This window comes from Capricornis sumatraensis, chromosome 3 (genome assembly GCF_032405125.1).
Source record: "Capricornis sumatraensis isolate serow.1 chromosome 3, serow.2, whole genome shotgun sequence".
Taxonomy (NCBI): Eukaryota; Metazoa; Chordata; class Mammalia; order Artiodactyla; family Bovidae; genus Capricornis; species Capricornis sumatraensis.
The window spans coordinates 75,515,141-75,542,497 of record NC_091071.1 but is presented as its reverse complement, the minus strand read 5'-3'; the positions used below and the strand labels follow the sequence as shown (position 1 = coordinate 75,542,497).

General features: G+C 35.3%; 1 protein-coding gene across 6 annotated transcripts in view; it reads right to left on the bottom strand.

Annotated features, from left to right (window-relative positions):
• Positions 1-26,006, bottom strand: part of LOC138075327 (sodium channel protein type 3 subunit alpha) — an 83,410-nt gene extending 57,404 nt beyond the window's left edge. For 2 of the 6 annotated variants that reach the window (XM_068967013.1, XM_068967015.1), the window contains exons 1-9: positions 25,743-26,006; positions 20,328-20,446; positions 18,755-18,844; positions 13,891-14,019; positions 13,307-13,398; positions 12,048-12,320; positions 11,785-11,848; positions 6,284-6,425; positions 5,025-5,231 (exon numbers count right to left, since the gene is read on the bottom strand). In XM_068967013.1, the coding sequence (XP_068823114.1) occupies positions 5,025-5,231; positions 6,284-6,425; positions 11,785-11,848; positions 12,048-12,320; positions 13,307-13,398; positions 13,891-14,019; positions 18,755-18,844; positions 20,328-20,446; positions 25,743-26,006 (1,380 nt within the window). Of the gene's footprint in view, positions 1-5,017; positions 5,232-6,283; positions 6,426-11,784; positions 11,849-12,047; positions 12,321-13,128; positions 13,221-13,306; positions 13,399-13,890; positions 14,020-18,754; positions 18,845-20,327; positions 20,447-25,742 lie in introns of all 6 variants that reach the window. The other 4 variants (XM_068967012.1, XM_068967014.1, XM_068967011.1 and 1 more) reach the window with 3 other exon arrangements.
• Between the last annotated feature and the right edge of the window lie 1,351 nt (positions 26,007-27,357).

Here is a 27,357-nt window from a genome sequence, read left to right as displayed (position 1 = left end):
TTTACATAAGACATGGTTTCCCTTCCTAGACTGGGTAAACAGTTGAAATAACTCAAAACCAAAACAGATTTTTTGTAAGGCAACAACGGTAACCTCCCGACACAACACATTTTCTGTGTCACTCGTCAACTCGAATCTGTCACTTATTCCACTTCCAGGGATTTGCCAATTCCCTCAGAGGCAGATGTTTCCTGTCACCTCCCATGTCTGTGTACCTGTTTATACGCAGCTCTGTGACATGGCCAGCGTCCTGCTTACTTAGGCTAATAGTGTTACTTTCACAGTGGGTTTGCTGAATTCTTATTGTAACAGATAACAAATATGTGCTTAATATTTCCACAGGGAATAACAATTTTGTTTTTCTTATCTCTGTGTGAAACAAAAGAGGCTCTATAACTTACTGTATCTGTGTGTGTTTAAAAAATAAAATAAAAATATATCTATGACTACACTTCAGTGTAAACATAAGATCCAGTTTTGAAGTCTCATTTTAAAACCTCAACACATTAACTATACTTATTATAATTCTACCCAAATTATATTGGGCCTCTTAAATGTCACTATTTCTAATTTTGTCCCAAAGTTTACTGCTAAATTTTTCCTATCATACCAGTATATACTGCTGTGGAATACACTACGCTGAGCACTTAGACATTTAAAGATCACAAATTAAATGCCAAACACAATTATGATGACATAGGACAAAACATTTCTTTATCAGTTTGTCTTTGTCTTTTAAAGTTGTACTTGGTTTGTGAGCTGAATATGACTTTTTTTTTCATGTCTAAACAGTGACTAGCACTTAGAGGTCTTTGAATATATATTATATAAAAATGGAAATGATGCTAGACTTCATGAAGTCATTAGCTAGATAGCAGCTTTTGAAGAGTCACAGGTGATTAACCAGACTCACATTACACTGCAGCCCCAGTGATCTCACGGGTGTACCAAGTCTCCCTCTCTTTCTGTCCCCACCTCCCACCTCTCCATCAGCATGGGCTGTTTACTGGTCACTGTTACCTGCACTGTCAAGAAGGAAGTAAAATTAGCTTAGCATCCGTGTCATCCCCATCAAAATTAAAACACTGGGATAAGTTACCCTGAAATCAGTTTAAACTTTTGTGTATATGAACTTAAAGCTGAATCAAATCATGATTTGATCTCTGGACTCCAATAACTAACTTTCAGGTGAAAAGAACTGACATTTTGGCTGACCTAATTAGGATATAGATAATTAGATTCTTTAAACTTCTACTAGACATAGTGTATTTATTGCTAAATTTTAAAGATTATACTCTTTTAACTGATGTAATATTTTACCCTAAAATGACTGCATTTCAGAATACATTCTTACTCCTGTCCTGTAGGTCGGTTTAGTATTGTCATGCACATTGCTTTGTCTGTTTTTGTAAATGATGATAGAATAACCCAATGCTTTAAAATACAACTAGTATGCACTATCTGTGTATATGTGTATACACATATATATTATTTCCTATAACTTTTATTTTTAGCTTTGAAATGAAAAAATTCTTTGCCCTGTAAATAGCTACCATTTCATCATCTTACAAATGTGTTTTATTTGTAACAATCTGGAATAAACTCTTGAATACTTGAAATATAGGAGAAATTCCTGGCAAGCATGAGGTATACTTTACAAGTTACACTCAAATTATCACCAAATTAGTTTATGACTTTTTTTATAGATCAATAAACTGTAACGATGATACTACTCTGTACCCAGTGTTAACAGGAAAATAGAGTCATCATGTTCAGCAACTATTAAGTATATGGTTGGTCTGAGTAACCAGATAAGCAATTCATTGTCAAATCTTTCTCACCAAAAAAAAAAAAAAAAAGCCTCAGTAAAAAATACCTATTGCTGTATGTTGTGCATCTTCAGAGTAACTCAGAATTATTAAAAATTTAAATTTTCAACACATAATTCCAAGGATATACTGACATTCAAATAAGGCCTCTAATGTTTGGGAACATCCATTTAAAAAAATCACTATGCACAAAAATTATTTGGATTTCTGCTCCTGGTTGAGATATAGTAACAGATCTGATTCACTCTTCCTCCTAAAACAACCGCTGAGCAGCCTAGATACATGTAACAGTGGTTTTGAAGAAATTATGAATGGGGGCATTGAGTTGAGTTTTCAGAAGGGTTTTCACGTAGCAGTAGGGAATAATTAACCTTAGACTAAGTTCTAAGTTATATCTAACAAATCTTCAAAGATTTGAAGATGGAAAAGGATCAAACTGTTTACAAGTAATTTAACTATGTTCTCAAACTAAGATCAAGAATTTTTATAGGAATACAAAAATATCCAGCACCCCAAAAGATCAAGTTTCAAAGGTCCGGAATTTAATCAAAGTTTGCCATAAATGTAAAAAAAATCAGGAATATATAATCAATAATGAATAGAAATGATTAAAATGGATCAAGATCTGACACAGATGTTAGAATTAGCAGAAAAGGACTTCAGGACTCATAAACATTTATTATAACTGTATTGTGTATGTTCAGTATGTTACCTATGTGGAAGAAGTAAAAGAAATTCCAGTCAAGCTTTTCAAGATGAAAGCTATAATGTTTGAAATGAAAATGCCCTGGGTGGGACAAAGACAAATCTGATGATGCAAAAGAAAAGATGATAAACTTGAAGATGTAACGGTAGAAGCTATGTGAACTGAAATTAACAAGCTAATTCTAAAACTCATATGCAGCTACACATTTTAAAATATATTTGACCAAGAATAGTCAATACAGTCTTGAGAGAGAAAAATAAAGTTGGGGAGTTAGCACTATCTGATTTCAAAACTCACTCAATAGCTACAGTGATTAAGAGAGTGTGGATTTGGTGTAAAGAGAAATAAATCAATTGAATAAGATAGAATCCAGAAATAGACTTACTCACATATGGACAATTGATTTTGACAAAGTTTCAAAGGCTGTTTAGCGGGGAAAAAATATTTTGTTCAGCGAATGATGCTGGAATAGTGGGTATCCATATGCAAAAAAAAAAAAAAAAAAGGGCTTCCCTGGTGGCTCAAGTGGTAAAGAATCTGCCTGCAATGCAGGAGACCTGGGTTCAATCCCTGGCTTGGGAAGAACCCCTGGAGTTTGGACTCACTACCCACTCCAATACTGTTGCCTGAAGAATTACATTGACAGAGGAGCACGGTGGGCTACAGTTCATGGGGTCACAAAGAGTCGGATATGAGTAAGCGAATAACACAATCAATTTTTAAAAAGGCTCAACTCTTAAATCACACCACCTTACAGAAAAATTAGCTTAAAATGGGGTCTTTGACCTAAATATAAAACATAAAACTTGCAGAAGAAAAATTAGGTGAAAATATTTGTGATGGAGACTTGACAAAAATATCTTAGATGTGACACCAAAAGCAAGATCAAAGAAACAGGAAAAAATCTTCATAAACTGTACTTCATCAAAATGTAAAACTTTTGCCTAAAATTGTACAGTTAAGAGGATGAAAGACAAATTACAGATTGACAGAAAATATATGCAAGGAATAGTTATCATGAAGGGCTTATTTTTTTAATACATAAAAATTACTCAGTCTCAATAATAAGAAAACCTAGCTAAAAATATGGGGAAGATAGTTGAACATCCACTTTACAATAGAATCCATACAGATAGAAAATAAGAACAAGAAAAGATGCTCAGCTTCACTAATTGTTAAGAAAATGCAAAATGAGACAGAAATGAAATACTGCTTAGTAGATTGGTCAACAGGCTTCCCAAGTAGCTCAGATAGTAAAGAATCTGCCTGCAGTGCGGGAGACCTGATTTGATCCCTGGGTCAGAAAGATCCCTTGAAGAAGGGAATGGCAGCCCCCTCCAGTATTCTTGTCTGGAGAATTCCATGGACAGAGGGGCCTAGCAGTCTGTGGGCCGCAAAGAGTCTGACATGACTGAGCAACTAACACACACAGAGAATGGTCAATAAGACTGACCATACCAAAGTTGGTGAAGATGTAAAGGGTATAATTCTCACTAACATGAATTGGATTTTGATTTGTCTTTCCATGACTTTCATCTTTCAATTTATGTTTTTTCTTGTAATCAAATATTGTTCTTCTCTCTTTTTTCCTCAAGACATGAATGCCCCATTCTCTATGCCCCTAGCCCAAACAGCCTTTAATACTAATGAAAATTTAAAGTTGGCTCTAATAGCAGATGCCTTCCAAATATCCTGATACCCTATTGTGCTATAGAAATCCTGAAGAATGATTAAGCGTAGGTAGGCATGAAGTTTTGAGTTCAAAATTTGAGATCACATTTGAGATCAGTCAATACAGAATAAAACTTCAAGTGTAATTAGGGGTGAAATAGGAATATTTGGAAATACCAGTTATGTATCTTTTTTTGTATTAAACTGAAAATAAAGTTCTTCCCTGAGATTTCATAAGATAATTGCATAGTTAACCTCATCCTGAATATGTTTTCTACCCTGAGCTAATTTCCTCATGAAAGTGAAAGTCTCAGTCCTGACCAACACGTTGCGACCTCATCTACAGTCCATGGAATTCTCCAGGCCAGAATACTGGAGTGAGTAGCCTTTCCCTTCTTCAAGGGATCTTCCTGACACAGGAATCAAACCCAGGTCTCCCACATTGCAGGTGGATTCTTTACCAGCTGAACACAAGGGAAGCCCAAGAATACGGAGTGGTTATCTATCCCTTCTCTAGCAGATCTTCCCAATCCAGCGATAGAACTTGGGTCTCCTGCATTGCAGGCAGATTCTTTACCAACTGAGCTATAAGGGAAGCCCTCAGTTCCCTCATATATAATATCTAAAAAGTTACTTTGACTCTAGCTTAGGAAACAATTTCAAGTTTCAATAGCTTTCTCTTTTCTAATGACAATGCCAGTGTGCCATATGAAAAGCCAGTACCAAATTTAACTCTGTGGTACAATATGCCTACTTTAAATAACAATAACAATGATGATGATAATAATAAAGCAGTTTTGCTTATTGTCACTTAGTACCTGAGCTTCTTCCTGTTGCTTTTTAATCTGTTCAAGCATCTGCTGAAATTCAGCCTCTTTCTGCTCCGCCTCTTCCAGCGTTGCCTGATTCTGTTCCTCATAGGCCATGGCCACCACAGCCAGGATCAAATTCACCAGATAAAACGAGCCCAAGAAAATCACCAGCACAAAAAATATCATGTATGTTTTCCCAGCAGCACGTAATGTCTAGAGGGAAGAAAAAGATCAATCTCAACAGTATTTTATAAAATGTCCCCAAAGAAAGATCTGCTTACTAACATTAAATAGTTGGAAGACGAATGCTTATTAGCATACAATGCATTTGACCAAGATTATTTATTTTAAAATGCACACACACACAAGTAAAATTATTTGAGACATGATTGTAGTGTCATTCGATGTAAGCATACACATTTTAAATTTGTACATATTGCATATACACTTGAGGACTACTAAAATGCTTTTTCTTAGAGTCTATAATGCAGGGAAATATTACAAGTAAGAACACTATTTTAATTCCTTTCAGTGGAGTTACTACTCAGTCCACACTGTCTTTCCGCATCATCTAGAGATAACATCTTTCTTCCCTCCTAGTGCTGATTAATCTTAAGTTGAATTTGAAAATTTTATATAATTGAATTTTAAAATATTTTCACATGTTCTTGTTACATCCACAACTATATTATAAGCTCAAGTCATGAACATTCTCTGCATCCTCCATAGCCCCTAGCAGAATGATTCTCAACAAAGAATGTCAAAATACGTGTACTGACTGAATGAACAGTTGGGATCCTAGGCACGCTCGCTTTATGATGGACCCTTCTCAGTATTTTAGAGTATTATAGACAAATGCCTATACTTGTGATTTCATATATGCTCATAAATTTAAATTCTATGCATGTTATTTTGAACCTTACTGCTGTGCTCTGAATGCGAGTGTCCTACCAAATCATGTGTTAAAATCCTAATGCACAATGTGATGGTATTAGGAGGTATGGCCTCTGAGAGGTGCTTAGGTCATGAGAATGGGACCCTTATGAATGGGATTAGTGCCTAAGAGAAACAGCCTCCAGAGAGATCCCTAGACTCTTCCTCCAGGTGATGACACAGCAAAAAGGTATCAGCTTATGAGCCAGGAAGAAGGCTCTTGCCAGAATGCTGGTGTATTGATCTTGGACTCCCCAGTCTCTATAACTGTGAGAAATGTATTTCCGTTATGGCATTTTGTTATTGCAACCCAAAGGGACAAACACATTTACCAGCTGATAAAGGTTCTCCCAGTAGTCTTGAGTCATGAGCCGAAATAGAGACAAGAAAGCCCAGCTAAAAGTGTCGAAGCTTGTGTAGCCATAGTTGGGGTTTCGACCAGCCTTCACACAAATGTATCCTTCTGGACATTGGCTGCAAGAGAGAGGAATGGAGCTGGGCTCAGCAGAGCAGTTATAGCTATTTGAATCCATATTGATTTATAGGAATTGTTAAAACCCAGAGTTGCTGTCTGTGATGAATTTTCTTGCTTTCATATCCGGAACACTTTAGGTAACTGCTCAACAGTGAAACTGTTATCAGATGAAATTTATCAGGAAAACCAATAGAAAACTTAGGTGCACAGGAGTCCTATTTATAGACGTTTAGCATGGCAGAGTGGCAGAAATCACACATTTTTGCACGGACACCTCTCTTTTCAAAGTGGCAGCAATCAGTGATTAAAAATGAAAACCCAGAAAACAGCCAAAAGGTAGGGAACTGCTTAATGAGTTACTTAGTTAGCCACTTCTGTAAAAATTTCTAAAATAAAATTTTTATTATAGAATAATTTTAGGTGTGCAGAAAAACTACAGAGTACAGAAACTTCCCATATGTCCTATGCCTGGTTTCTTGTATTACTAACATCTTACGTTGGTATGTTTTAATCAATATTGATACATTTTATTAACCAAAGTCCATCATTCATTCTTATTTTCTCAGTTTTTCCTTAATATCCTTTTTACATTCCAAGATCCCACCCAGGAGGCCACATTACGTTTAGTCAGCGTGTCTCTCTAAGGCTCCTCTTTGCTGTGACAGCTTATCAGATTTGCCCTTGTTTTTGATTAGCTTGACATTTTTGAGGAATACTGGTTAAGTATTTTGAAGAATTTCCTTCAATTGGGATTTGTCTGATGTTTTTCTCATGATTAGATATTGAGGTTATGGATTTTTTGGGAGGAAGACCACAGATGTAAAGTATCATTATCTTACATCATATCAAGGGTACATGCTATCAATATGACTTATCACTGTTGATAGTAACTTTCATCACCTGACTTGAGATAGTGTTTGTCTGGTTTCTCCACTGTAAATTTACTCTTTTTTTCCCTTGTTTTTCCATCCTGCTGTCTTTAGAATAGTCATTATGTGTCGCCTACACACAAGGAGCAGAGAATTATGATCTACCTTCTTAACAGTCGAGTATGTGCAGAAATTTATTTGGAATTTTACATGAGATTTATCTATTATCTTATTTATTTATCTATTATTCAATCTGTTTTATGAGTATATACTCATGGATATTCATCTTACACTTTGAATTATAATGCAATTATATGTATAATATCATTGTATAGTTTTGCTTATGTTGTTCCACTTTTGGCCATTGGGAGATTTTCAGGTGACTCCTATATCTCTTTGCCATAATCCATGGTGGTATGTATTTTGTTTTTGTTTGTTTTTCCACACTTTCTTAGATTCTGGCACTACGATATGGTCCAGGCTCATCTTTCATATTTCCTGCCCCAGTCCTAGAATCAACCATTTCTCCAAGGAGCCTTTGCTCTTTTACTGAACAGTGGCATTAGAAATCATGATAAATGTGTGTCTGTGTTTGTGTAGACACATTTGTCTCCTCGTCCTGCCAACTGAGGGCCCAGAAGCAATGACACTGCCTTGACGATAAACATGGCACCCAGATCTTGGTTTCTAATACTATAACCTGTGCCTAGGTTAAACTAAACACGAGGTCATAGTCATTTCTCCAACTTTATTTCATTATTGCTGGATCATTCCAGACTCCTCCCTTTTCTTATCTGTAACCCCTCACTCCAAAAGTGAGGAACCTGAGTTCTGTCATCTACTATCTATATACTTAATTTTTCAGTGCCAGTGTACATGCATAATTGTTTCTGGATTGTTAATCCATACTGTGATGGGAAACAACTTTATCAAGAAGAGTATAGTTCCTTTTGCCTTTAGTCTTATAGGCTCCATTCATTTCCAAAGTTACTTAGATTATTACCTATTCCCTTCCTTCGGTTTATTATTTAAATGTATTTAGATACTTGTCACATTCTGTGTTTCAACCTGAGCTCTCTCGTCCTCACACGATTAGAAAAAATTTGCATATAGTATTAAGTCTTTGTGCTGTAAAGTTTTGTAAATTTGACAAATAATATTTACCATTTTGGAGTCATACAGAATAATTTCTCCGCCCTAAAAAATCCCCTATACATCACCCAGTCAAGCCCCTACCCTGAACCCCTGGAAAACATTGATCTTTTTATCATCTCTATTATGTATCTTTTCCAGAATATCACGCAATTGGAATTATATAGAATATAGCTTTTTCAGATTGCCTTTTTTTTTAAACTTATTAAGATGCATTTAAGGTTCATCAATATTTTTATGGCTTGATAGCCTATTTATTTTTATTACTCAATAATATTTCATTGTATGAATATACCATGGTTTATTTATCTTTTCAGCTCTTTAGGGACAACTTGATTGCTTCTGGTTTCTTGTGATTGTGAATATAGATGGTATAAATAGATATTTACATCAGGCTTCTGTGTGGATATAAATTTTCAAATTAGTTAGCTAAATAGTTAGTGGAGTAATTACTGAGTTATATGGTAAGACTGTGTTTATTTTGTAAAAAACTGCCAACTTGTCTTTTACGTGACTGTACTATTTTGCATTCTGGCCCGCAGTGAATGCATAAGAATTTCTGTTTTGCATCTTTACCAGCAGTTGGTATTGTCAGGTTTTTTTTGTTGTTGTTAATTTTAGTCATTCTAATAGATATATAATAGTAACTCATTATTGTTTTACCGTTCAACACCCTAATGACAAATGATGTTGAGCATCTTTATATATCCATATTAGTCATCTGTGTATATTCTTTTGTAGGTATCTGTTCAGTTTGCCCATTTTAAAATTGGGTTATTTTATTTTTTTGATTTTAAGGGTGCTTTGTGTATTGGGGGTACAAATCATTTATCAGATATGTATTTTGCAAATATTTTTCCCACTCCGTGGCTTGTCTTTTCACTCCCTTTACAGTGTCTTTGCAGAGCAGAAGCTTTTAAATCCAACTTATGAATTATTTCTTTATGCTATGGGGGTTATACTTTAAAGCTCATCAAAAAATCTGAAGTCATATAGCTTTTATTCTGTTTTCTTAAAGAATATTTATAGTTTTGTGTGTCTTGCATTTAGGTTTATGATTGGTTTTAAGTTACTTTCTGTGTATAGTATAAAGCTGTATCTAAGTTCATTTCATTGCACATGAATCTCTAATTCTTTTAGCATTCTTTCTTGAAAGCACTTTCCTGTCTCTATTGAATTGAATTTGCTTGGTCAAAAATTAGTTGACTACGTTTTTGTAGTCTGTTTTTTTTGAATCTCTGTTCCCTTGCATTGATCTATATCTAGTATTTCCCAATACCATATTGTCTTGATTACTATAGCCTTATAGGGAGTCTTAAAATGGAGTAGATTTCTTTAGAATTTTATTTGATGTTTAACAATAGAGTGACTACCAATTTTACTGTGTAAATTACCTGACCCATAACAGATACTCAATAAAGGGAAGTGATTACTGTGGTTTAATAGAGATAAAGTATACATTAACCAACCCTTTCCAAAATTTTATCTAGGCTTTTACATTAACTGTAATAATAAAAACAATAGCCAACGTGCAATAAATGTCTATGACAGACCAGGTGCCAGTCCAAGTGCTTGAGTAACTGATCACCATAACAGCCTGAAGGGAGATATGATACTACTCTTCAGTTTAGAAACAAATAGACTTAAATACAGAGAGCTTCACTCTTCTCCAAGGTCAAGAGTTTGTAAATGGTGGAGTTGGTATTTTAACCCAGGTATATATGAACAGTTGGAGCAGGGAATGCCTACCCGCTCCAGTATTCTTGCCTGGAAAATCCCATGAACAGAGGAGCCTGGCAAGTTACAGTCCATTGGTCACAAAGAGTTGGACACGACTGAAGTGACTTAGCACACACGTATATGAACTGTAGAACTTATGCTCCCGTTTTCCACCCTCTCCTATCAAAGTTTGGGAAAACTATCAGGAAAAAAAAAATTCCCCAAAATTCTATCTCTGTTACTGGTATATGGTTTTAATAATCATCTTGGATCTTTATGACCACACCAGTTTCCCATCTTCTGCTGCTGCTACTGCTAAGTCACTTCAGTTGTGTCCGACTCTGTGCGGCCCCATAGACAGCAGCCCACCAGGCTGTTCCGTCCCTGGGATTCTCCAGGCAAGAACACTGGAGTGGGTTGCCAGTTCCTTCTCCAATCTTCTGGGATGAGTCAAAATATGTTCTCTGTAAGTTCTGCTATCTAAGAGTTACTATTGCTATCCCTTGGCTTTAAAAAATTTCACTCTTGATCCTGAGTTATGGGCTTCAGTAAAGAATCCACCTGCAATGCAGGAAACCCCGGTTTGATCCTTGGATTGGGAAGATCCCCTGGAGGAGGGCATGGCCACTCACTGAAGTATTTGTGCCTGGAGAATTCCCCATGGACAGAGGAGCCTGGTGGGCTAGAGTCCATGGGGTCACAAAGAGTCGGACCCAACCAAGCGACTAAGCACAGCACAGCACCCTGACTTGTAATTAATTTGCAGTACTTTTGGCAAAATATGTTAAGTATGGGAGACTAGCAGGATGACTAAGACATTACAGCATCTCTTGTGTAATGTGACAGAAAAGAACTGTAAAATATGCACATGCAGACCAGAACATGCCTTTGACATACATCTGCCACTTGGATTCCTTATATACAGGGTTTCATCCAATTTCAAGAGTATCTGAGTTTCTCAAAGCAGTTTTCCAACTGGGTTTGCACCCTGATGACCATGTTACAGCCTGGATCTTTTCCAATCAGGGCAAAACTTGTCCCATCAACACATCCTGGTGGTGGTTTATGGTTTAATCGTTAAGTCATGTCCGACTCTTTGTGACCCCATGGACTATAGCCTGCCAGGCTCCTCTGTCCATGGGATTCTCCAGGCAAGAATACTGAGTGGGTTGCCATTTCCTTCTCCAGGGGATCTTCCCAACCCAGGAATTGAACCCAGGTCTCCTACATTGCAGGCAGATTCTTTACCAACTGAGCTATGAGGGAACACATCCTAACATCAGTCAAAATGTGCCCATCTTGTTTTTCCTTCCCTGTAGTTCTTAAATGACTCTGATGGATTTTCAGATAAGACAGACACTGGACCTTCATTCTTGAAAAAAAAATTCATGTACATCTTATCTGTGAAATTCTGGATAAAAGGTCTTCACACAAAGGGATGATTTTAATCACTATGAGGTTAGAATAAATACCAATCCCAAAAGATGGAGAAAGTACTTCCAAGGTAGGTAGCACCACTCTTTATTAAACACATGCAAGACTACCCTTGTATATTTTCTTCCTATTTACTTTTGCTTTTTCCCAAAGTATTCTATATCTTAAAAAAAATTTTCCTTACCCTGCATCTGATCCATTTCCACATAGTAAAGGGTCATTTTGTCCATCCAGAACATAAAAGTGACCTGTTAATATAAAGAATAAACTATTTCATATCTACCCTGTTGACATTAGGGATAAGTAAAATTTGTTAATCTCAGTCATTTCCAAAGTGGACACCAAAAAAGTAATTTACAAAGATGGCTTCAAGCCCACAGCCTCAACTATTTATAGTTGAAAACTATTCAGCAACACTAAGATTAACAATGGAGCAATATTTCTTACTGTCATCTTCAATGTAATCCTTCCAGTTAAATGTGCTCATTGTTACATTAACAAATGTCCCATTTGAATTCATTGTGCCATTAAAGAAAGAGGTGGTGTTGGTTTCAAAAGCAGAATCGCTTGGGGGCCATTGTAAGCATTTATTCCGCAGGTTGCCCATGAACAGCTGCAGACCAATTAGAGCAAACACGCTCAGACAGAACACAGTCAAGATCATGACGTCAGAAAGCTTCTTCACAGACTGGATCAGGGCCCCCACGATGGTCTTTAAACCTGTGGAGAGAGAATGAGGTCAGCTGAGGAAGAATGTCACAAGCCACCGAGTCTTCTTAATAGTCATATATATTCTCTCTCCCCACAAACAGTTGCCTGTCTGTTTAGACCCCAAAGCTTTATGGACAGCCAGATGGTTTGGGAAATGGATGAAGAGCAGATTTTATTTATGAGCAGTGTGCTTTTGGGAGGTTTAAAATGAAAGGGTAAATATCTAGGCAGGAAGTTTTTTTTTTTTAATGTGTAGTTTTATGTGCTGCCGTGACCATGTAAAGAAGAACTTGCAGTTATTTTTCACTTCACATTTTGTGTTTCAGGAGGCTGTTTCTCTCCAACCATTTTTTTAATACTAGCTTTCCAAGTTGCAGTGGTTTAGAGGAGAAAAGAATTTTAAGATAATAAAAATCCCATGCCATGTATTACATGCCACTCAGTAATAATCTTTTCTCCTTTATAAGAGGAGATCCACTTTCAAAATATATCTGCAGTAAATGATAAAATCTAAATCAGTTAGTAAAGCCATGATAGCAAAGCTTTTACAGGATGTAAAAAAGAAAACATTACATCATAAATGCACAAAAAAGTGGGTGAGAAAGAGAGCAAAACTAGTATTTTGTATAGACGCCTCATGCAATTCTCTGTTAAACTCAAAGGCTGACTTTATAAATAAACATTTAATTTCATTTGGCATTCTTGAAGATAAAAAAACAAACATAATAAGCAACAAGGCTAATATCACGTGTAATTTCAACCTCAGTATTATTACGGTGTATTTAAAGTCAGTCTCGGTGTTTAACCTAGCTCTCACCTGGAATGACTGAAATTGTTTTCAATGCTCGGAGAACTCTGAAGGTTCTCAACGCTGAGACATTGCCCAGGTCCACAAACTCTGTCACATATCTGTAATAGGGAGTTCACACACAAACACAATAACAGAAAAGTTGGAGACATAAGGGGTCTACCATCTTACACCAGTTTCTTCTTACCTGGAATTACAGAAATAGTTTTCAGAGCTCTCAAGACTCTGAAAGTTCGAAGAGCTGAAACATTGCCTAGGTTTACAAATTCTGTTACATACCTGTAGAATTAAATCAGAGTTACTGATAGTTTTGGCAAAGCTTATACTAAATACAGAATGAAAAGTGGGTTGGTTTGGCCTATAGAGCCCCTTGAATTTTATGGAAATGCTAGACTTCAGGGTGCCATGTGCTAAAAGCTGCCTTTAAGGAATAAAATTTTGTTGCTTTATTTCAATACAGTTTTCACTAATATGAACGTTTGTTTGCAAAACTAATTAAAGTACAGTTGGTGGTATTAAATTTATAGTCAATGAATAACTTCATTTTGATGAAGTAGAAGACTATGACATGAAAGTAATTCCATTTATTGCTCATTTATCAGATACATTTACCTTGCAATATATATTCTAATATGTATTCTCAAAATATATGAGGCATATAGTTAATTTGGCTAACAAGCAAACTCTACATTTAAAATATGTCGCAACAACCTGTTTCATGCTACAACTGTTTCATGCCATTGAGCTTAACATGTTTTTAAAAATACCCACGCCATGACTATGACACTGAAATCCAGCCAGTTCCATGGGTCACGAAGGAATGTAAAATCTTCTAAGCAAAATCCTCTTGCCAAGATTTTTATAAGTGACTCAAAGGTATAGATTCCAGTGAATGTGTATCTAGGAAAAGCATCCAAACAAAAATTAGCAATTACATTTGAACTGTTAAAATATAGCAAATCTGATTCTTTTGTGGTTTTTCAGTTCACTAAGATGGAATTCTTTATTCCCACCTCCAAAAAATCTACTAGTTTAGTCTTATGAGTAAAGGGTTAAACTGAAGAGAGAATACCTTCTACTAAGAATTTGATCTTGTTTAAATATTTAGGTTTGATAGTAATAGTTTTGTGTTTTATGGATAATCATCAGGCTTGATCCTCTAGAGTAACACTGTCCAACTGAAATGTAATACAAACTACGTATCTAGTTTTCAAATTTCTAGTAATCAAATAAAAAGAAGAAATGAGTAAACTTAATTTGCGTGTTATTATTTTATTTAAACCAATGTGTCTAAAATGTTATCTCTTCAACAATTAAAAGTAGCCACATTTCAAGTTTCAAATTTCAAGCTGCATGTGTCTCCCTTCTCCCTCACTAGACAGCATAGCTCTAGAGATAACATTTCTTGGATTTGTTTATTATAATAAAACATTTCATTCAGACTTCTTAATGATTAGGATAATTTAGGAGATATTTTATGTATCTAATATCAAAAATGAACTTCCCCTTTATATCCTTAAGATTCAGGCATAACGCTGTAAATCTGCTTCTCTCATATGCTCACCAAAAATTTTCAGTTCATTAGTGTTCTATGTGTATGTGTCTACACAATTACCAAAATCCAAGGATAACAAAATTCCTGAATTTAACCTCACATCAGTTACTATATCTATGCACTTGGCTAAATCATTTCAGTTCAGTTCAGTTGCTCAGTCATGTCTAACTCTTTGCGACCCCACAGACTGCAGCACGCCAGGCCTCCCTGTCCATCACCAACTCCCAGAGTTTACTCAAATTCATGTCCATTGAGTCGGTGATGCCATCCAGTCATCTCATCCTCTGTCAGCCCCTTCTCCTCCTGCTTTCAATCTTTGCCAACACCAAGGTCTTTTCCAATGAGTCAGTTCTTCGCATCAAGTGGCCAAAGTATTGGAGCTTCAGCTTCAGCATCAGTCCTTCCATTGAATATTCAGAACTGATTTCCTTTAGGATGGACTGGTTGGATCTCCTTGCAGTCCAAGGAACTCTCATTTAAACATGCTCAAATTCAAATTTCAGTCCCTCAACTAGTGAAATACTTTTCTATTTGCTGTTTGGTAGAGCATTACCAGCCCTCTCCTTTGAATGTTGACAATATAAGTTATTTCTGTTTCTTCCAAAAATAGTTGGGAGACAGTATTTGTTTTTCAACATTGTATTCTTTTTAAAAAGCATGATCTAAGTTTGTTCTTCAGATCACTTCACTCAATCCACGAAGACTGAATTTACTTTTATTAAAATTCACTATATTTTCCAGTCTACTAGTATTTCATACATGAAAAAAAAGGGAAATTATTTTTTGCAGTTTTTTTTCTGTAGAAATTTCTCTCTTATGAGGGAGCAAAGAAATCACAGGAAAATGTATGTCAGAATTTTTATGTCTAGTTTTCCTAGGAATGTTCTTTCTCCTTTTTAAACAATGCAATTGATTTCATGAAGAGTAAGAATAATTGCTCTCTTTACTTATTATGAAGTAGCTGATTTTATTAGGAAGAGAGATAATTTCCAATGCCAAGCTTATGGTTACTTGTGTTTTGGTTTGAATCTTTGTATATTTACATATAATCGCCATGATATTTCTGTTTGAGAGATTCCAAGCATAACAGAAGACCATAAGAGACAGCTCCCATGTATGTTCTGTTTATCATATTGGTAGATAGTGCCCCGTGGTTTATGCTTTGGCAATGCTAAGTTATTTACAGAGTTGTTAGGAGCAAGATTCAAGTCCCTACTCCTATTTCTGTTTTTGGGAAAGGAAGAAAATTTGGGGAAGGAATACATGGTGAGTGTTGATAGCTATCCAAGGAAGAGGGTCTTAGAGCTTAACATTAAGACAGCTTTGCACAGGACAGGTGTTCAGATATACCTGTTAGAAAGCTAGATTGACTGGGTCAGTGAGAATCAAGGGGGACCTTGATTTTTCCTGGCTCTGACCCCACTAGGTTCTTAATCATGTTGTTGATTCTGTCCATGTTACAAGGTGTTTTCCCCCTGTAATTTTGATATCTATAGAAATGATTTGCCTTACATAATATGACTCTCACTATATAATATGGTCCTTGGTATGCCAGCTCTCTGTATAGGGAAGATTTCTGCTATGAGTGACTTGTATTTTCCTGTCAAAACTGACTTCTCTTTTCACTGGACTCTGTTTTTTTAAGTTTTTTGTTGTTTGTTTCTTTTACTGGAATCACATTTTGCTTGTTTTCCTGCTGCCTTGCTGTCAGGTGACTGGAGATAATTGATTAGGAAACCTGTGCAAAGTTTTCCAACAGTGTAAAGTCAAAAGCTTTTGTAAAGCTGACTTCATAATGGATATAGGCATCTCTAAAAATAACTTAAAAGAAAACTGCATAATCAAAAAATGATATTTGTGTCCCCTTTACTGCCTTTTAATAACATTATATAAATAAATTCATACATGTTTAAGTATGTCAATAATTTCAGCAGGGAAAAATACATACAGAATAGTTTTATACAGGTATATCCACTTGTTAAGCCCCAAATTGTAAATGTTAACTGAGAATTCTGTTACATGGCTTGCCTCAACATAAGAACTGGATTCTCTACTAAAATAATTTCTAGGGAGCTTTTTCAATCTACTGTCAAAAAAGTCTTTAAGTTGTTAAATCACTGATGAATGATGGCTTAGAATGATTCTGTAAATTCTCATAGAAATCTATAAAAAACAGCAATGAAATTGTCAGTATTTGTTATAATAGCTTATCTCCTATTGGACATTACCTTAAAAATATAATGGTAAAAACATACAATTTCTTTTTCACTAAAACAAATACCTGATCATTGTATTAGCCCATTACATAAATAGACTGTCTAAGCTAAACACCTTCTGTTTCACTAAAAAAAAAGCATGTTTCTTTCATGAATAATCTTATATGTGATTGACAAATTGGGGAATAATGCTGTTATAATGCAAAGATTTTTAGTTAAAGCACAGTTTTCCTCAGTGCATTAATGTTTTGAAATAATCAGGGGTACCTTTTCCTTCACACTTATATACAATATCCTAAGCAATAAAAGACCTTAATACTACTGCAGAAAAATCAACAGACGTTCCTTCTTTAGTGCAAGCAGGGTGTAGTTTAATATGCCCAAAATACTGTGCTTAGACCTTTCCCTCTGTATTAAAATATTGAATCAAATGTTTTACTTTGATGATATCATTGGCAGGGTCTCCATTTCAAGGGAGGAAGGATAAGGCCCAGGTTTAAGACTGCAGAGAGGTTGCTGGCTAAGACTTTAGGTACAAATGTCCACAGAGATTTAACTGGGTCAGTGTCTTTTTATTGGGATTGTTATTTTTTTATTAGTATTCGAATTACAAAGTTTTAAAAGTTTTGAGAGATCTGTCCATAATCACATTTTCCCCTTAAGCCTTGTTATTATTTGAATATGGTTTTGCAAAGACATTTTGCTTCCTTTACAGATTTGTGATGTTTCTAGCACACATGTGTGTCTAAATAATCTATGTATCTAAATATAACTAAACATCAAAATAACTTAAACACTTAAGTGTGTTTTTTTTAAATGTACCTAATCACTGCAGATGGTGATTGCAGCCATGAAATTAAAAGACGCTTATTCCTTGGAAGGAAAGTTTTGACCAACCTAGATAGCATATTCAAAAGCATATTCAAAGTTGACATTACTTTGCCAACAAAGGTCCGTCTAGTCAAGGCTATGGTTTTTCCAGTGATCATGTATGGATGTGAGAGTTGAACTGTGAAGAAAGCTGAGTGCCAAAGAATTGATGCTTTTGAACTGTGGTGTTGGAAAAGACTCTTGAGAGCCCCTTGGACTGCAAGGAGATCCAGGCAGTCCATTCTAAAGGAGATTGGTCCTGGGTGTTCATTGGAAGGAATGATGCTAAAGCTGAAACTCCAGTACTTTGGCCACCTCATGTGAAGAACTGACTCATTGGAAAAGATTCTGATGCTGGGAGGGATTGTGGGCAGGAGGAGAAGGGGACAACAGAGGATAGGATGGCTGGATTGCATCACCGACTCGATGGACGTGGGTTTGAGTGAACTCCGGGAGTTGGTGATGGACAGGGACACCTGGTGTGCTGCAATCCATGCGGTCACAAAAAGTCGGACATGACTGAGTGACTGAACTGAACTGAACTGATATAGTGTATAACTGAATTGCCTAGTGATATAGAGCTAAATACCTAAATCAGTTTTATCAGAATATAAGAATAGTAGTAACATACTGGAATAAAATAATTTTATTTATGCTTAAATGGTCATTGTATTTTATCTAAAATGCATAATTGTGATTCAATCTTAACTTTTATGATAAATGATTATTTAGCTTACCAGCTAGTATATATAATTAATAACCTTTCTTAATCAAATGCTATCATTTGTTGGAAGAAATATCTATCTCATAGGAGAAATATGTCCCCTTCCAAAAAAAATTCCCTTGTTTTTTCCATATTAGGCAAATAATAGTTTCTTAGAAGTGTTTAGTTTGACTTCAAAAAGTGGAAACCATAAGTCAGACCATAATTAAAAGGAGATTGCTAGAGAATTTGAGTGTGCATTTCTCATTCCAAGAAATCATTTTTACTTACTCTACATTCTTTGTCCAGTCTGGAGGATTACTCAAGGTCATAAATACACAGTTGGTCAAGATAGTGCACATGATAAGCATGCTGAATAAAGTAGATTATAGTTAAGGAATAAATGCTAGTACAATATTGTGGCCATTTACAAATAATCCAATACAAAAAAACCAAGTTACCTGTAAAATTAATTTTACTTATTTGTTTTAAAACAATGACAAAGAAAACAATGAAACTCTGAGGTCTGTCATATATTCTTTGTATTCTTGGTTCGTTGTTTTTTTTTATTTTGCATCATTCCCTCACAAAACTGAATTCAATAGAAAGAGATCTCTGTTTGAAGCAAATGGGAATTTTCTAGTTTAAGTCTAAAAGTTATACTTCAGATACCCTTTAAAATTTCCACTGATGGACAAAAGGTTAATGAATGGAATATAATAAGCCTGAGAATGTATAGCTCTGTGTATTCAAGGATCACATTGATTGATTCTACTGCAATTCGGAACTCTAGTAGCCTGACAGTGATGGAACTTGTTCCTTTAGCATTTACCACATAGGAATAAGGGGAGAGACAAATTTTGCTAATGAGCTAGTTTTATTTTCTAACTTTTTATTTTCAATTGCGAGTACAGGACCTTATCAGGATATTTAATTATCTTTCTGTATCTTGTCCATACCATACCTAAACACACACTGTTTTTAAACCTTTCTAAGAATTAGCTGTAATGATTTCTCTTAGAATTTCAACCCAGCCTTCACTCTAAGAAAACTTATGATTACATTTTTTGAAGTAAATCTTTATGTTTTAAAATGTAAATACTTTCCAATATCAAACCATAGACTGGGAGAATTCAAACGCACTTCAAAAGACTATCAGTCCTCTTTCCCTGTCTCTAGGTTAACCCTGTCCCTTTGGTCTCTCTTTTAGTTTGTATATTAACTTGTTTTGAATCTGTTTGTATAAGATGCTTATTTTGGATCACTGCCTCTGAAGATCACCTTGCTAGTTTATTATCACTTCTTGAGAGTTTTCTTGAAATCCATACCTATTATGTCATTTTACATATAGTTTTTGACTCTCATTGTAAGTAGTTTTAAGTTCAATGATTTTTAAATAGATATTATCATTCAGATGCATAGTAGTTTAATATTTACTGAAGGAAGAAAACAAGGAAGGAAGGAAGGAAAGTCCAGGTGATGAAGATACAGAACCAATTAAGGCACAAAAATTTGAACATTTGGAATATAGATAATAATACTAAGCACAGTAGGCTATGCTTCTTTAATGGTGGTTATATATGGTCTAACTGAGGTTAATAAAAGTTTGAAGGAGATTTGCTGTTGTTCCGGCTACATGGTGTGTTTCATTTACTATCATAGTTTTCTTTTTACTACTAGAATCATAATTGTCATTCTACAACAATCTTGTTATAAAGAGCAGAAAATCAGTGAGTACAATAGATTAAATAACAAGGTTACCAATTAGTCTGAAAGAATTATATATATATTATAAAAAGAATGACATTCTTTATAAAATCAGCTACTAGAAACAACATTTAGACAATTCACATAAAAAGGATATGAATGTACCAAAATCTTAATAGCAATTTTCCTAATAGGGTTTAGTGGAGTTAAAATATACAAGGCAGAGGTGGCACTGAATCGGAAAATTGCCTTCCCTTTATTCAATACTATAAAAGTCTGAAAAAGAACACATGAGAAAAAATTACTAGATTAGACATGTGGCTTACATGAAGAGCTTACACACATAAAAACTTTTTACCTGATTTGTTTGAACTTGTTTAAGCCAGTTTGTGTAAGTATAAACATATTAGATATCACTTTTTCTTCCCTAAATTAACATATAACTACAAATAAAGGTACCATGTACTATTATCTAATCTGTCTCTCAGGTATCAACTTCCCAATACAAACTGATGATCCTACACAAAATTTGTATCAAGTTGTAAATTAACTTCGTGGACTCTAATTCTATTTAAGGCTTACCATCTGTCTCCAGTTTTGGTAAATTTTCAGATTATTCTGTACATACTGGTATTAAAATAATCTTTTATAAATATTTTAATTATATAAAATCTTTTAACTCCAAATGAAGCTATTTTCCCTGTGGTAGTTGTCCTACTTTAAAATGTTCAAACAGGTTGAATAAACTGGTTTTGCTGGTTCTACGGATCTGCTGTAATACTGAGAAGGACCAGCCGCATTAAGAATAAGGCTGAAATGCATCATCTCAAAGGGCATTCTGTCACTAAATTCCTATGACCTGAAACCTATAATCATCAATTTAGCATTTAAGCGGGGCTTTCCTGGTGGCTCAGATGGTAAAGAATCTGCCTGTAACGCAGGTCCAATCCCTGGATTGGGAGGACCCCTGGAGAAGGGAATGGCTACCCACTTCAGTATTCTTGGGACTTCCCTGGTGGCTCAGATGGTGATTACCTACTAGGTCTCTCTGGAATCATCTTTTATTTCTTTTCCCACCGAAGCACCTTTGTTCCAGCCAATTCAGTTCACTTGTCAATCCCACTTACTATCAACTTCTCACTCTGATTCTCAAGATGAGTGTCATAGAATCCTAGAGGAAGGAGGCACCTGAGAGGTCATGTAATGCAAGGTTCCATCTACAGTGACCCACTCTTATATCAAATGTTCTTAGTTTTGTCCACATGTTAGAATCTCCTGGGGTGATCTTAAAATTGCTGTTATACGGGATCCACCCGAGAACAACAGAATTAATTTCTGGAGGATGGGCATAGACAATGGTATGTTAAACATTTTCCCCTAGTGATTCTATATGCAGCCACGGGTTGAAAATCCCTACTCTCCAGGAATGTCCTCAGCTGTCAAAATCATCTCCACCATTATGTCTTTCCAGATAAATCACACTGCCTTTTGATCACTCCCCAATTGTTTCCCTTTTCCAGTAAGTCTTAGTATATTAATATACACGCATTGGCATGCTGCTTGTAATTGTAGTCAAGCAGCAATTATTTGTACAGTTCATTCCACTGAGGACTAGCTTAGAAGTTGTTATAAATCATTGAGCATAAAGTACCAGTTAGCTACTTTTTTTTTCATTTTGTTTTTACACAGCATTTAATAGCCTGGATTGCAAATAAACTCTTGTTTCAATTAACTGTGAGTTTACCTTTAAGATGCTATTTACTTTAAAGATATCTATTCTATATAACCATTTAGTTATGAATATGTTTTCACTATTCTCAAGTTTTACACGATCAATTTGAATGCCATTAAAATGCATTGTGATGTTGCTTATATGATTAACTAAGGGCTGTATCCTAGACATTCATTTTCACTGACAACATGCTCTGTTTGAATAGAATATTGTGAGTATAATATTTACATTTAATGAATAGAAAATATTTATATATAAGTGTAAAGCGCAGAGAAAGCAACTTCTCTGCACATTGCCTTTTTGTATTCAAGACCATAGACCTAACCAACTATTTTCTATGAACTGTAATCTATAGATTTGAAAAATGCTTTGATTAGGGAAAATAAGCTATTCTTTACTAGCACTGAGATTATTCACAAGGGAGAGTGGGCACTGGGTTGCCTGCTCTTCAAACACAGATGCATTAAAATATTTTTTGAATTCATAGGATTAAATCATTTCATATTATATTCAAGCAATCTGGGTCTGTTTAGACATTCAATGACAGCAATAACATGTAAAGTTTACCACAGTTTAAGGTGCATTTACTCATTTTTTTTAAACAATATTCCTGAAAAAGCCAACTGTAACATTGAGAGGATTTTATTTTGAAAAATCTCCAAGGTCAGAGTGAACAGAAATGAACTGTTTCTTTAAACATGGAAGCCTCACCTCTTCCCATAAGATTAGCTTTTGCAGTACTAAGGGGATTAAAAATGACATGCCAAGGGCATCTTCAGTGAATTTACTGACTCTGGAATAAAGCAGACCTTAAGAACACAATCCCAGTTCATTTCTAGAGAACAACCCCTCACAGAAAGAAAACCTTGAGGTCTGAGAAGTCCTGTATGGTGAACAAATGACAAGAAAGGCATTTGAAATTTAGGGCTCTTTTGTTGAGAGATACATTGAAGCTGAAAATTATTTGAGACAGTGACTGATAAATAGAGGAGAGATCAATAGTGTCAATTCCAAAATCTGTTCTCCAAGAAGTGATAAGTAATGATGTGACTTAAGAAAATAGTACTATATATTGCTACTAAGATGATGAATCTTATATCTGGAAGTATGTTAAACTGGTTATTATCTACTATGGAATGGTGCTTGCTTCTTTTTTCCAGGTAAATGCACATTTTACAGGTTCACTAAAGTTTTTACTACTTAACGCAAGAATACATTCTCTGAGTAGAACCATATCCATCAGAGAATTGAAAATTATATAATTTTTAAAAACATTTTCTTTCATTATATGATAAACATAGTATATAGTTTTGCTTCGTGATTAAGAGCTCTGGAGCCTGACTGCCTAGGTTCACATCCTAATTCATCACTTAAGGAGTGTAACTTTGGACAGGCTACATAGCCTCTCTGTGCTTCACTTTCCCATCTATACAATGAGGTAAATATAGTACATGCCTTGTTTTTCATTGAATATGACATAAGTTATACGAGTTAGAGCACTCAAACAATACCTGACAAAGTATGAGCATAGCAAATTTTCGCTATTACTATAATCACTGTCACTAGTCTCAAGCTTCATCTGATCAATTGGAATGCCACTAAAATGCATTGTGATTTTGCTTATATGATTCAATTAGGTATGTAAAATTGTAACATTAATTGATGGAATCAAAGTTTCATAATGCTTTATAATATTAAAACGCCTTTCACCTGTAATTATTCCATATAATTAACAAGCTCTATACCATATTTTAAATTCCAGAACTTCTCCATTAGCTTCCTACATAGCTCCTTCTGTCCCAAGAGCTATTTTCTTCAACAGCCCCTCAGTCTTCATCCTTATAGACTTATCATAAAGGAAAGCAGGGCAAACAACAGAATACACTCTAGATGTCTCTTAAGATGATACATGGCCTATTATGAATAAATATGGGTTCTACTCTTGTTATGAGACAGGGAGGCAATAAAAACTGACTTTGTTAGCACATAGAGAGCAATTCTGTTTCCTAGCGGCAGACTCACATTAACCAAGCTTGAAAGCCTGATATAAAATTAAAATGTCAATCTATTTATATACAACCAGATAGATCACTGTCACACGGGCTGGAATAATTGTTGTAGCATAGCCAGCACATTCTTTCCTTTAAGCAGATCTATGGGAAGACGAATTATAAGATAATCTTTGTTGAGCGTGGAGTCCAAATAAGCTGACTTAATTAATTAATATGGGTGTTTGATGACGTCTCGATTAGGTGGCACAGTGTAGGCTTTCCCCAGTGAAACGACTTTCTGAGAGGAAAGTACTTTCAGGACTACTACTAACTGAAAATCTGTCTCCCTGAGAAAATGTTAATATTTTTCTTCATTATTATCTTTTGCTCCTCCTTAATTTTACCAATTCCCTATCTTAAGGACTCTTCCTTTCTTTAAGTAGCAAATACTTTTAATCATGTCAAAGTATAAGTCATACTGCCATCTCTTGAAGGTATCTTTGCAAATATATAGTTTGAATCAATTATTTCCAGAGGAGAATTTTCTTCTAGTTTCTTGGGGAATATCTCACTTTCATCAACATGTGTAATAATATAGTAACTAAATTTCAAAATTTTCTTTACCAATTCTATAGTAAAGTACTGGAATAAATTACTTTTAGAACTGTATGAATATATATTATATGCCACCTTTCATGCAGCTAGTTTAAAAGGAAACAGAAAGAATCTGTATTTTAACATTATCCTCTGTATGTACATAGTTTCAGAAGCACTCCTTCAGAGCAATAGGGCTAGTTCCAGGTCTGAATGTTTGTCAGTTTCTTTAGCTATCATTGATCTTATACGTTGTATGCTGCTTAAAGAATACAGTTTCTTTAGCCATTCCTTTTAAAAGGGCTGGCTTTGACTAATAAAAGTGCTCAATTTTTCCTTTAATCTGTAAGCCAATAACTCTTGGCGATATTAATGTTTCTTTAGTTTCTACATGGGCCAGTTTTTATGTCTGTGAATGTGAAATATAAATCATGGTTGTAAGCTGCCAAAATACCTAATTAGAGAGCACACAATCTATCATGAATTTTTTGCACTTCCTATAAAATACTGTACAGTTGGTTTAACATCAAAAACTAGCTAATTCTGACAGAATTATGTGGTTATTATAGTATTAGAAAGACACAGTCATAATTGTTGATTTAAATCATATATAGATGGGAAAACTTGAGTTTCTGTTTCTGTTTTTTGTCTTCTGTTTCGACGTTGTTTTTTTCTCAGAGTGAAAAAAACTCTGGAATGTAGGTGTTCTGGAATCTAGCCTGTCACAGATTACGTTTAAGAGAAACTCCCAATCAGGTTATTGGACCCCAAAAAATGTATCTTTGGGTGAACATTTTTTTCTATCTTCCTATAGGAGGATGCTAAATAAAAGATTATTTATTACCCTCTAGAATACAAATCTATTGTGAAGAAACCTCAGGCCAAACAACTAAAAAATAAGGACATGTACCCTGTGACTCTTCTTTCATATAGCTATTATTCTGTTTTTTACTATGTGTTTAAATATGTCACCAATAACAGATGTTTTGTTTTGTTGGTGTCAATTTTAATTTTTTCAATATCAGTGACTGTGAAACTGTAGAAATGGTTCATCTCTGTATCACTTCACTTGGCCAGATCTTGACTTCCTTTCTTATGTTTCTGCTGATTATATTGTACTTAAAAATAAGTGAAAATAAGTATTATAAAATCTTAAACAATAGAAAACTTATGGTGTAGTGTATCCATGAGCCCCAGAAAAGTATATTAAAGTTCCAAGTTAAAGACTTATGGGAAGGATAAAATCAACACTCACTTTCTTATTGATATAGTAGGGGTCCAAGTCCTCCAGCGGCTCTGACACCATCCCTGGAGGGATGTCTCCGTAAATGAATGGAAGATTCTTTCCAGCCTCCAAGTCACTGTTTGGCTTTGGTTCGTTCTCATCATCATTGTCTTGTTCTCTCTTGGGTTTCTTGGCTTTCTCTTCTGCAGCACGTTTTTCGATAGCAGCAAGAGATTCTCTAGTAAAAAGGCGGAAGCTTTCAGGTCCTGGGGGTACCAACAGTGCCTGTGCCATCTTTTCATCCTGCACATTTAATTACGTTTAGCTTCTTGCATAAGAATAGCCTGCAATTAAAAAAAAATACATGAGGGTTAGGAAAGCAAGAGAATGAGAGAGATTAAGAAAATCAACCAAGATATTATTTAATATTTCTTATATTAATTATTTTAATATAAAGTCTAAGTAGTGCTTTTCATGCTGCACTACAAATTTTAACTTAGAAATATCCAATCTAATTTTCAATAAGACAACTTTATATGTCTATCAAATGTCTGTTCTGATACCTTTACCCCAAAGCATAGTAAACATTTGGTAAAGATTAGTGCCAAGAATGCTTGTCGATAAAATTACTTCAGTTCAGTTCAGTCACTCAGTCATGTCCGACTCTTTGTGACCCCATGACTCGCAGCACGCCAGGCCTCCCTGTCCACCACCATCTCCCGGAGTTCACTCAGACTCACGTCCATCGAGTCAGTGATGCCATCCAGCCATCTCATCCTCAGTCATCCCCTTCTCCTCCTGCCCCCAATCCCTCCCAGCATCAGAGTCTTTTCCAATGAGTCAACTCTTCTCATGAAGTGGCCAAAGTACTGGAGTTTCAGCTTTAGCATCATTCCTTCCCAAGAAATCCCAGGGCTGATCTCCTTCAGAATGGGCTGGTTGGATCTCCTTGCAGGGACCCATTATTTCTCTCCCTCCTCCTTTTATCATATCTTACTAACACTCCAAAGAAAAATATCCTGGGGACAATACAGTGGTATACCGCCGACTCATAAAATCTCAGGGTAGGAAAAGAATTTTGTGTAACCCAACCACTGTTCTAATTACCAGCGTCATTGAACACTGGTTCTAAGGCAAGGCCTGACTGTCAGCATCGACAGAGAAGTCAGAGCTGTTTCCTTTTAGCTTTTCACTTAGGTTCTTCCTGAGGTATCTTCTGAAGCAATGCAGAATGTATTTCCTTTCCTGTCTGCTGCTCTTTAAGTGTTCCATGACAGTGTTCATCTTCCTGAATCTTTCATTAGGTGTAGGGTAGTAAAGGAATGGACTATGGAGCCAAATTCCTTCTGTTCTAAACCCTGGCTGCCACTGTTGAGCGGCATGACTTTAAAAATGTAACCCCTCAGGGCTTCAGTCTTCATTTATAAAATGGGGATAATATGAGAACTGAACCCCCCCAGGTTAGTAAGGAATTAATAAATTTATTTGCATTAAATATTTAGACTAGTTTCCAGAATAGGAAGCACTGTGTTAGTGTCAGTGATTGTAATCTAATTATCTTTTTTCCTTCCTTCAACCATTTCCTCTGTTGTGGTTTCAAGCATCTTTGCAATTCAAGCCACTGTTCCTTCAATAAGGTCCTAAC